Below are 12412 nucleotides of genomic sequence, written 5' to 3'. Positions count from 1 at the left end.
AATATGTCTTTGGGGCTTAGCAGCTTCTCCAGTCTGGTTTTAAAGCATCTCATTAAAGGGACCAAAGATCACATTAAAACACATCGGTACTACTAACAGGTGGTGTTGGGTTGAGATAAAACTTGGGCAGTTCTTAAATGTGGGACCCTGTTCTGCTGCCTCTTGTAGATTTTTGTTAAACTGGCTTTTTATTCTTGTTTTCCCACCCAGGTCCATTAACATTGCTGCTGAGAAAGGTACAGAAAGTTGCACTGTAAGGTGATCTTGTTTAATTAAATCAAAAATAAAAACATCATGTTTGTATCTTAAGTAGAGTAGCTCCAGCCTCTTCATCAATAGAAAACAACAACAACATTGTATTCCTCTGTTTGGTATCTTTCATCGTAATCTCCTTCTCTGGCAACTTTCAGGGTCGCAAACACATCATGGAGCACCAAATACAAATGACAGATATTATTATTTCTGACAAATTCAGCCGTACACTGTCATATATACTGGGGTATTTGATAAAGGACGAGAGCATTCACAGATTTAGTACAAAGAATCCCCAAATTTACAGGAAATAGGTGAGGAATTCTGGAAAAGTCCCATTCCAAAACAACAGTATAGCGCCCCCTGCTGAAACCCTGTAATCCACAAACACTAAAGGCTTTTAGTAGTTTTTGCAGAACAAAAACAAAGACACCTGTAGTTTTTGTTTAGATGGCTTATTTAAAGGTTTTAGGAAGTTTATCGTCCAGAGAGTAAAGTCTTCAGGCAGCTTCACTTCTCGTGGTCAAATAAAACGCTGGATCGGGGCTTTGCATCGCGACAAATCTATCCCTGCATAATGGATATTAACCAGAAACACACTGATAATCATTAGCTATTGCACAGGTCATGCACGCCTGTCTAAGACACAAACGCCACCATATTAATGTTAAACACCACTGCCTCTGCCACATGGCTTGTAAATATGTCAAAATCAAAAATAAAGTGTTGATTTTTGTGCTGAACAACATGGTGTAAAACTACTGTTATTTTTGGACTCCTTCTCAGGGAAAAACCCAAACTGTCCCTTCAACTCTGAGCACGAACCCTCGTGTTTTATCTTGAGGCACTGTTCCCTTCCTGACTGGTCCCTCAACCATTTGTCCACTACAGCGACACAAAAATGTTAATAAGGTACTCACAACATGAGACGAACACTTTGTCTTTCAGTGAAGAACTACAAAAATGTCCAACTGAGTCTCGGCTCACCTCACGGGGCAGTATGAAGGGAAGATGAGGACATTATTAGACCTAAGTTGGAGCTTTGCCCCTGCAGAGAAGCAATTACCCCTTAAACACCTTTCTACCTGCCAGGAAAGTCGATGTGGAAATAGCACAGGCTGAGTAACTTCCTCTTCCCCGCTCTTAAAGCTCTTCTCCTCATCAGGCGACCATTTTGATACACCTGCATCTGTCCTCCCCCTCTTCTTCCCCTCTTCCCTCTCGCACTCAGTCTCAATATCGCCCCCTGCCGACTCACTGCAGGGTTGCGCACCACTGTCCTTGATTTCTGTTTCTTCACACGACCGTGCTGATCCGGCTGACGGGCTTCGATTTGGGGCCTCCCCCTTGCCCCACCCCTGGGGGGAGCGGGGAGAGCGGGGCAGACGACGGGGGAGGTAAGGGGGAGTGTGGCGGCGGAGGCGGGATGGACGACAGCGGTGGGTACTGGGGTGTATAGGGCTGAGGGGGTGTCTGGGTGACGAGACGCGCTGAGGGAGTCTGTGGCGGTGGGGTGGAGAAGATGAAGTGGGTGGAGCCTGTTGCGGAGGGGGAGGGGCTTAGCGGGGAGTGTGTATGCATGGCATGGTTGTGAGTGTGTGTATGAGCGTGAGGGTGGGGCTGTGAGTGGGAGATGGTCAGAGGGAGCTTGGTGCCTCCACCCGGCCTGCCCGGGTGGTAGAGTCCGTGCGGGGTAGTAGGAGTGACGGGGGAGTGCGGGGACAACGGCGGGGGTGTTGTAAAGCCAGCGGCCATGTTGTAGCGGGGGTGCTGGGCGGAGCCTTGCTGCAACCTCTGATGTGGCTGGGTGTGAGAGGGAGCGCACCCTTGCCGTAGGGGTGCGGAAAACCGGTGCGACAGGGGGTGATGCTGTGGCATGTTCTGCATGTGGTAGCGGTGATGGTGATGGTAGGGGGGAGGGGGTGTCTGCTGCTGCTGGTGCCCAGTAACATTGACTCCGCCTCCTCCACTGTTGCCGTGGCAGTACTGGGCGTGCAAAACCTGGAGCTTGGACGGCCCCCCTCCCGGACCTCCTCCCCCTCCAGCTCCTGCCGAGTCCGACTGGCCGAGGTTGGGCGATGGGGAGGGGCATGGGGAAGGGGAGGATGGGAGGGCGATGGGAGGCGCGGGGGCGGGGTAATGGGGGGGTGATGATATCATCAGAGGACTCGGTGGACCCTGAGGAGGGGGTGACATCATCGTCAGGGGACCAGGAACTTTGCCTCTTCGGCTGCCGAAGAAATTCCCCATTCGGGCTCCTGGAATCTGGCCGCCGCCCCCCACCATCCCTCCTCCGCCCCCAGCCCCTACCCCGCTCGCGAGAGGAGACGTAGTGACCCCTCCCTGGTTGTGACAGAGCCCCGGCCCACCCCCCACCCCCGTACCGGGGCTCTGAGTAGGGCGGTGTGGCCGGTAAGCTGCTGGAGACGAAGGGACCATCATGGGGCTGTAGGACAGACTTGCTCCCTGCAAGGGACGCTGTTGGTGAGGCCGTGGGCTGCTAATAATGGAACCCTGAGAACAGGAAGAGCAGAAATAAAATAAAACAATGGGTGTGATAGTAGAGAGGTCAGAACAAAGAAAGGAAGAGACAAAACTAATTATCATTGGTCAACAATGATAATTGTAGTGGACAATAACTGGTTCAGATACTCGGATTTTCCTTTCGTGCTGATGATCAGATACCAGAAGAGTGAAAGCATAGTCAGAGGTGGGTAGTAACTAGTTACATTTGCTGGAGTAAATTTTTAAAGAAAATGTACTTTTATTTAAGTCATATTATTACTCAGGTATCGTTACTCCAGCTTGAGTAAAATGTCTGGCTACTTTTCCTACTGCGAGTAACTTCATGAATAAAGAACTGACTTGTTTTTTTTTTTTTTTACCAAAAATTTAATAGTGTTTCTTCTGGCTGAATTTGTTGTTTTGTAATTATGTCATTCTTTGTAATTTTTAATTTTTGTCTTTAAAATACCAGAATTCACACAGAGTCTTTTATGTTTGTCTGTCCGATTACATCATTTTTAAATATTAAATCATCAGCTGTTATGGTTAGTTACTCAGTACTTAGGTAGCCTTCTTACTGAATACTTTTTTACTTGAGTAAAAATATGTTGAAGTAGTGCTACTCTTACTTGAGTGCAATTTTTGGCTATTCTACCCACCTCTGAGCATAGTCCTCCTCCTTGAGTTCTAACTAGTGAACATGAGCATTTAAGCCTTTGTTAAACAGCATTTGTGGAGAAAAATTTAAAACAAGCACAAGATTATGTCTAATGATTAGACACAAACCAGGCTGTGGTTTGTTCTGGAGAGTGAAGAAAAATAGCAGTAACAGTGTTAATGTGTTAAACATGCAGAAGTGAGGAGAAATGTGAAAAGCAATAAAATCACTGAGCGTTAGGCTGAGATGCACCAAAACGTCCGATCCGACAATAAGACCCACACAGATTATTTTCCTGACCTACTGGCTGCGTAGAGGCTTGGTCTGCGGACCGCCAAACATCGAGTATTCAGGCGAGAGTATGTAGCACACATTTTGGAGATTCTGCCAGCATAAACAGGCTGGGCAGTAAACGCCTCTGTCTCCTATACTGCTGAGCTCTTTCCATGGGTAAATACACTGTTTATTAAATGCTTGGATGTTTGGAGTGAGACAGGAAGAGAGACATGCTACCATGTCTCTCTTCCTGTCTCACTCCTGACTTTTATGAGGGACCAACTCTGATTTATTTAAAAATAAATACAGAAATAAATCAATGTGTAGTAAATAAATAAGCATAGAATTAAATGCTCAAAAATACAGCAAATCAGTAAATGTAGGCAGTAATTAAGTTATACAATGAGACATAAATGGGTATATCACTTTTAATTAGAGTAACATTTTTTCACCTAAGTAACATTTACCTTATTCACTTATTTTCTGTTATAATGTTCAAATTTTAAAAAGTATTTATTGATGTGTATGTTTAAATTTTTTGTCTTTTATTCGTCCTTGGTATAATTTTTTACCCTATTAATTTCTTTAATGCTATTTTCTGCCTCTCCTTTTCCTTTTCTATGTGTATTTCTGACTCCTTATGCAAATGAGGTGGGCGGGTCTTAAGAGGACACTGCTGCCTATTGGTTGGTTAGCACCAGACTTCAGGAGCGCTAGACTCTACACACTGCTCCTGTCACAATGATCTGAAGCTTTTAGCAACTTTATTTGAAAACAGCGCAGTAATTCCTGGCTTTATTATCGGTCGTGTGGACGCTCTGACTGAACGTTTTCAGTGAGCGCCACATTGATGTTGGGAGTCTGCAGGTGTCGTGCTAAACTAGCTCTTGTGCAGGAATCCAGTCGGCTCTGTCTCATTTCCAGCCATCAAAACGTGGAAATAGAGATTAACTTGAAACTGAAATTTAACTTTGGTTAAAAAAGGAAGCAAGAGAGTCATTACCTCATCGTCATAGTGGATTACAATAGAAAATGGCACTTTATTGTTCTCCTGTGGTATCAGCCTACATGCTTATTTGAACAGTGTTTGCCTAATTTAAGTATGATCTGTTTAAACTCAATTCATTAACAGCCTCGTTCATTACACGGACAGGTTTGCAACAGAGGACATCAAGTCTGATGCTAACCAACCAATAGGCAGCAGTTGTCCCCTTAAGACCCGCCCATCCTCATTTGCATAATGAGGCAGAAATACATACAAAACAGTTACAAAGGAGAGGTAGAAATAAATAGTGTTTAAGAAATAAACTTGGTTAAAAAATACAGAGGAAGAATAAAACAAAAAATTAAAACAAACCCAAATAAATATATTCTAAAATGATTAATTCATAAATAAAGTTAAACAATATAACAGTAAATGAATAAAGTAATTATTACAAAGGTGAAAGAATAAAGAAGCTAATATATATATATATATATATATATATATATATATATATATATACATTTATGTATAAATGTATAATTTAATTGCTGTCTAAATTTATTTATTTTGAAACATTTTCGTACAATTAAAGGAGCTAAAAACAAGATATTTAGTGTAAAATCAACCTAAATCATTCTCATTTGTCACTTGGGACTGAAGTAACATTCTCTATAAACAATCGGTCCTCTCCATCAACAATGTCTTAGTCACGTTTTCTCCTTTCAAACCTAGAGGTACGGTCCAGAACTACTTCAGCTCTGAGTGTTTACTTCCTGGTTCCTGAGCCAATCATATGAAAGTTCCCAGGGTTCAGGAAGCAGAGAGCAGCATTTCATATTTTATGTTAGCAAAAGAGCAGCAGCCTGCAGACATGGAAGCCAGTCAGAGATGCAGACCAGAAGTAGAAGAGAATACATCATAATAAGCACGTCCTGTGGAAGTAAAAATTCACAACAGCAACACACCTTTAAAAAACGGCATATTAGATTGTTGTGATTGGCAAGCTGTTTTACTGATTTGAGCCACAAGGTGTCAGTATTACTATAAAGCTCCTTTACTGGTGTGCTTACTTATTTATTGCTCCTTTATTTATTTCTAGCACATTTATTTATTTTCAGATATGTCAGAGTTGGTCCTCTGAAGAACTTTCCCATCAAATTGCTACGTAGTTCTGACCAAGGTGGTCTAGTGCCAAGCAGGCACAGTTGAGTATAACTGCAATCGAGCGAGCCCGGCCCCATTTACTTCAAACAGATGTAATTACTGAGCTTTCAGCTCAGCAATATTTTAATATTTCTGTGAATCTTTCATCAACTCTGATATGTTAAAGATTAGAAGAAATAGTTGCACATGCAGCATAGAGGCAAATGTTTCAACATTTATAAAACTTCACAAACATATTCAGACGACTTTTTACTCAGCAGGCAGTGAGGCATGCAACAGCAGCGGTGCACGGCGGTCATGCAAGTTTGTAGCCCCGCCCCCAAACAGACTTACTTCAATGGTACTGTCCAATGAGCCCACACTGTTCCTACGACCTCGCTTCCCTGTTATCCAATCAGAACCAGTAGGTTACTATTTATTTGACAGGAAAAAAAGGAATAAGCTGGACAGACGTTAACATTCAACCTGCTCCTCAGGGAGTTTTCTGTTCAGACCTGGAAAGGGAATGTTTCCCCTTCGTTCATGTTCATGTTGAATGATGAGGCTATAATGATGCTGGATGTTAATTGATGAACATAAAAAACTAAACTTTCAAAAAAGGGAGAAAATCTATTATATGTATATATGTGTGTGTATATACACACACACACACACATATATATATATATATATATATATACATATATATATATATATATATATATATATATATATATATATAAAATGTATTCATTTTTTTTACATATATAGATAATTAAAATTTAATTAATTAATGAATTTTTCATAATTGCCCAATTGCCTAAATTGTTAGCAATGGTCAGTTTGATTTCACTGGTTAAATAATCCATGAGGAACAACTTTAACAGCAAAGCCATTCCTACAAAGTTAGAATGTAGTTCCTATTTCTGTCCAGCAGGGGGAAACACTGCACTAGAGCATCAGTTTGGTGTTTTTCCCCTGTGGACTGTAATATGTTGCATAACAGCACAGATGCAGGTTCACTGTGAGTCAGAAGAAATCAGAAAATCCTTCAGCTGAGAAACGAGCCTGAACTGCATCATCATTATTATTTCTTGATGTGTTGCTTCCTATGAACCGCATTTTCTTAGAATCTAATTGAAGTGGTTGTAAAGACGTTTATTGTGCTTTCTGCAGGTTTTAAAGTCAGTGACCCAAATAACTTTGTACTTTTCCTCTTAAAAAGATTTCAGCTTCATAGTTGCTTGCAGTTAAGCCGACACATAAATGAGGACAGGACCAGGACGATTCGGATAGTTCTGGATGTCCAGCATCCGGTCCTTACCCGTCTCTGAGAGATCTCTGAGCGAGGAGCTGAGCGCTGTCCGTTTAAGTCCGTCCACGGAGGCGTACGTGTCGTCGAGGCTCGGCCTTCCCAGGATGCCGTTCACCACCTCGCCCTTCATGGGCCCTCCTGCAGAGCTGGTCCCGCTCCCTGACGTCCCCATCCCGCCTGATCCCGCCAACATGCCGGGACGCATCATGCCTTTCTGTTTCTCGAGCTCGGCTGAAAGAAGAAAAGTAGGAAGGAAAATCACAAGAGGGGCAGCAAAACCTCATGGAGCATCGTATAGTGAAGCAATTTAAATGTAAACTTGTTAAGATCACTTTACAACATTAATCTCTCCGTTTCTACTCTGCCAGTTCAAGTCAGGAGTGATGGGCTTAATTTCCAGTGTTAAGCTATTTCTACTGTAAGAACCACCAGTTCCAAATCCATTGTTTGTTGTGGCTAATCAGCTGTTTGACAGAATTTCCATCTGAAATTCTTCTAGAGCTCGTCTTGATCAGTTAAAGTCATATCCCTTCCATCACTGCCACCTGCAGGTGATATCAGGTGAATCCATTCCACCGTTGCTGGGTTAAGTGTGAAAAGAGATGACGCGGTAATTAACTGAGACTAATCTACATGTGTGAAAGGAACCAATTCTTGTTCGACCCGGGAAAGTGGTCTAAGTAAATTACTGGGACTTCTATGTGAAAGGGGCTTCAGACTGAGAACACCCCCCACCTGGTGAAGAAGGCCCAACAAAGACTCTTCTTTCTCAGGAAACTGCAGCGCACTAGACTTTCTTCTCAGCTGCTCATTAACTTTTATGGAGCTACAATTGAAAGCATTCTGTGTGTCAGCGTCACAGTGAGGTATGGGAGCAGACAGGAGAGGAAAGATTTACCACGGATGGTGAGGTCAGCACAGTGGGATGCCATCTACAGGATCTAGACACTTGTTATGCTGCACGAGTCCAGAAAAGGGTCAGAGATGTTGCCACAGATTGTCACCAACCCGGGCAATTCACTGTTTCATGCATGCTCAGTATGAGGGATTGCTGCAAAGCCATCAACAATGCAGACAACTGTCCACTGTGGCTCTACGCTCTTTCAGGAGGAGTGAATGCTGCTTGGAGAGACTTGATGCAACCTGCTGGGTTTCCTTAGAGAGGAAACTTTCTCACCAACCTGGAGGATCTGATGGAGTCTGACTTTGGAAAGAGCCTTGAGATGACGTGTTTCATGAACTGGCGCTATACAAATAAAAGTGAATTGAGTTAAATGAAAAATGAATGGACTTAAAAACAGGTTCTTTTTCAAAGCTGTGAAGGCTATCGCCCCCTGCTGGGAATCAATTAACCAGCAGCCCAGTTCACAGACTGTTACATGTTAAACATGTTGCTGGTTCCACAGGTTCTTGATATGATTGAGAATTATTAAAAGTCTCTCACATGCTGATGTGTATTAGCTTCTCAGCGAGTGGTTGTCTGGTGCATGCATGCAAACTGCAAAGTGATTTACATCATCCTGTAAACTGACGGCTGCCTGTCTGCTTTGACTTGAACATTTAAATCTTACCAGATGCTGAGGACTGTTAACACACTGTTTAGCTTCTCAGGACGTATTGTCAGTACAGTCAGCTTTTTACATTTTATTTTTATCTGAGTATTTAAATTTAGCTTTTTGTTATGGATGTTTTTTGCTGCCTTTTTTGAGGGTCTTCTCTCTGGATGTCACTCTTTATTTTTCCATGGATGTCATTGTGTCTGTGTGTTATGTGGGAATTCTGAGCCACCAGAAATTGGATTATGGTTACATAATGACCGTCTAATCCGTCCAGTTTTGTTTTACATGTTTTTAACAATTACGTCACACTATTTGCTGTGGAGCTGCAAAACAAGGTCATGAACATCCAGCTTACCGATTTTACAAATGTACCATTTTTATTTCTCGCCCCAATTTAGTTGTCCAAGCTGAGGAGTGCCGAAGCTATAAGTGGATCAGTGAAAATGTTCGGTTGTCGGGTTTATTAACCCACACAATTCATCACACCGTCCACCAGCAGACTACAAAAATGGCCGAATGGGTGGGAGGAGAACGCACTGCGACCTGGACGGGGGCGGGGTATGAAGCGCCTCCTTTAGATTTAAAGGGACGGCACCAAAACGACTTGCTCTCAGACGCTACCAGAACAGAGGGAAAAAACGGGCCGTAGGGATAAATTAACAAGGAGTTCAGACAAAACAGTTGCAGTTTCACTTTATATAGACCACAACTGAATGATTTAATCGTGAAAGGAAGAATTTTAAAGCATTATTTGTCCCTTTAAAAGAACTCTAAAACTTCTAAGCTAAAGAAAATTAGCTTCCATAGCTGTGACCAGTTCTTCTACCTATGGATCTATCTGGTTTGCTATAATTCTGCAAAACTCATCTTAAGTGGTAAAATCCTTCTGCACCATTTCCAGTTAACTCACATTTCAGCTAAAGCCAGCAGGAAGAGAAAACTACGATAGTTGCAGGTGGGACAGACCCTCTAAATCTGCTAATATTTAGATCAATATATGTCTTAATTACACATATTTTCCTCAGTACGTCAGCACTTTCAGTGTTTAGCTTTCAGGAATCCAGCAGCTGTGAGACAACCTCATCAGACCTCCACCATCGCTGTGGAGCAAACACTTACACTCCACCCTGTACTTCTCCATCTCCTGGACCTCTGCGATGCTCTCCCGCAGGTCCGAGGTGAAGCGCGCTCGGTCCTGCTGGCTCGGAGCCGTGAAGATGATCAACACCTTCCTCTCTCCTCCGGGGTTTGCCGACGTCAGCCGGATACCATGAGGGTAGTCTGAGCAGGAAAAACATGCAACAAACGATGTAACATAAAATCAACTTCTTTTTCACGAGCTGCTAAAAGTGAACCAAAATTGTTATGAGGCAATATAAAGCGCACATGGTTGATTTAATATCCAACACATTGACTGTGTGTGTGGTGGTTTTAAAGGTGTGAAATTCAGCAGCAGTCTTGAGAGCGCCGTCGCTGGGTTAAAGGAAAGCAGAAAGAGCCAATTCATGACTGCTGGGAGGGAAACTTCAACGGCTTCCTGCAGGTCCCTAAAAGAGGGAGTTTTCACTTTTATTACAGTCATCACTTCTGACCAGTGTGTTATTTCATGAGTGGGACTAAAGTGACTGATGTCCCCTCCAGAGAGAAATTACACATAAAAACAAAAGTGTTTGCGGTAAAAGTGACTGAATCATGTTCATGCTGAGCCATTTGGACTCTGTAGAAGTCAGGAAAGCAAACTGATAGCCTTTGAAATCCTACTCAACTCCAGGGAAACCCCCCCAGGGTGCCTAGACACCAGGTACAGTGAAAAATGAAGCCTTTGGAGGGAATATATGAATTCAGTATTAAAAAGGTTTACAGCTATGGCAGCTTCTCAGTAATCTCTGCTTGTTTCACCATAAAACCATGCTGGCTGAGCTGCGTTTAGTGGTCCCTACAGCAGGTGGAAAAAGAGCTAATCTGATTGGTTAGTTTGACTGTCACTCCTGATGCTTCTCTCATAGAGTTACGACTGATGATTTTCCAGACATCGAACACAGATCTGCCAGAGTCTGTTAGTCTGCCTCGCAACAGAACAGGTCAGCTGCTTTCTAATAAAATTCAAACATTTACCGAGCGCTTGCTTTATTTCTTTAGAATCTGATTTCAAATTCATACTATTGAGATAAAAATTGTATATATTATTTTTAATTACCTATAGGGTCCATCCAAAAAATCTTTTAGAAATGTATCGGGCCCTGCACAACCAGCCAGAGAGACACTGGAAGATTTCAAAAAGAGTTTTTCATTTGTATACAAAAATGTAAAAAAATATTTTAAAAAATATAAGTAGGGCTGAAAACAGAGAACAACAAACCAGACTTCAACTCAGGTAGAAACACAAACTAACCTCCAAACAAAATCTGTAGGAAATATAAAGCTACAGTTGGTAATCCTGTTCAGAAACACTTTTGTTGTACTGGGTGAAATGGTCCTTCCTGACTGACAGTAGTAAAAACATTATGTATTCACAAAAAGGAGGTTAAAAAAAATCGATCTCTGTGGGAGCTGCAGGTCTGTAAAATCTCTGACCAATCCCCACCCTTTGCAGTGATTGGTCAGAGTTTCGGTCCTGCCCCCCCTCTGTCCCTCATGGTCTGGGGTTATCTCCTTATCTATTGGTTGTCCCACATGCCATCATTCTGAGGCGTTCACATAACACCAGTGTGTGCGCTCGTTCCCTGTTAGTTTCCTAATGCTGGCTGCGCACTTCTAGTGTTTATGTATCCGGTTAGCTTAGCGGTTAGCTTGGTGGTTAGCTTAGCAGTTAGCTTAGCGGTTAGCTTTGGTGTTAGCTTCGGTTTTAGCCGTTCATTGTAGCTCCGCTGCTCTCACTGTAGACTTTGAACATGGCTGAGAGTCAGAAGAAGCAAAGCGTGTTCATGTTTATGAGAAGAAGAGGAAGATCTCAGTAGAAAGAAATTAAACCAAAGCGGATTCTGTTTTTGAAGGAGAACTGATGCAGTGTGGACTCTTTCTCTTAGGTGTGGCGCTCCAGCAGTGGCTCCCAAGGTAACAGGTACCGCCACCATCATTAATCTGTTAAATATCAGCCACTAAGTTAGGGGTGTCCCCATACCAGTTTTTTCAGACCAAGTACGAGTACTTCAGTCTAGATACTTGCCGATTCCAAGAACTTAATAAACAGGTACTTATAGATCAAACATAAGTTAACAATATCATTGACCTGTGAAAACGACTGACCGTCATGGCGATGAATTCAGTTAGAGCTTCAGCTTACCACACATGAATTGCCTATTGCTGTTTCTGGACTACTTTCTGCAAACCTGGTCAAGGATTTAAATCCTTCTAAAAACAGGGAAAGACCAGATCAGCTTCGTTATGTCCTGATGCATGAAGTCTGCCGACGTTAAATAAGTTTTACTTTTTACATATTAACTGTAAATGGATGAAATAATGTCACATCCTGCTGCATTTACACATAAGGATGTTTGGCTTTTCAAATGCGGATCCTATTTCACAGCTGGATGTTTTAACCAGAACAGGAAGTGAAGGATGTAGTGAAGTGGTGTCCAAACTTCTTTTCTTGTCTATTCTCAGCAATAGGAGCAGATTTGGGTTTCTCTTCCTTTAAAAATGTTTGCTACATTCAGCCAACTTTAATAAGTCAATTAAATGGAAGTTTAGGGTGGAACCCAGTCGCTGGGTATCTGTGG

The 12412-nt window shown here is 42.5% G+C and overlaps 1 protein-coding gene across 1 annotated transcript in view; it reads right to left on the bottom strand.

The window, feature by feature from the left end:
- Positions 1-254: 254 nt before the first annotated feature.
- LOC105918714 (IQ motif and SEC7 domain-containing protein 2) overlaps positions 255-12412 on the bottom strand; it is a 180864-nt gene continuing 168706 nt past the window's right edge. Inside the window, exons 15-17 of the mRNA XM_036142964.1 lie at positions 7144-7365; positions 6174-6223; positions 255-2766 (exon numbers count right to left, since the gene is read on the bottom strand). Of these exons, the coding sequence (XP_035998857.1) occupies positions 1549-2766; positions 6174-6223; positions 7144-7365 (1490 nt within the window). The 3' untranslated portion in view covers positions 255-1548. The remainder of the gene's footprint in view (positions 2767-6173; positions 6224-7143; positions 7366-12412) is intronic.

Source organism: Fundulus heteroclitus, chromosome 1 (genome assembly GCF_011125445.2).
Source record: "Fundulus heteroclitus isolate FHET01 chromosome 1, MU-UCD_Fhet_4.1, whole genome shotgun sequence".
Classification (NCBI taxonomy): Eukaryota; Metazoa; Chordata; class Actinopteri; order Cyprinodontiformes; family Fundulidae; genus Fundulus; species Fundulus heteroclitus.
Note: the sequence above shows the minus strand (reverse complement) of the source record. Positions and strands in the feature narration are given on the sequence as shown.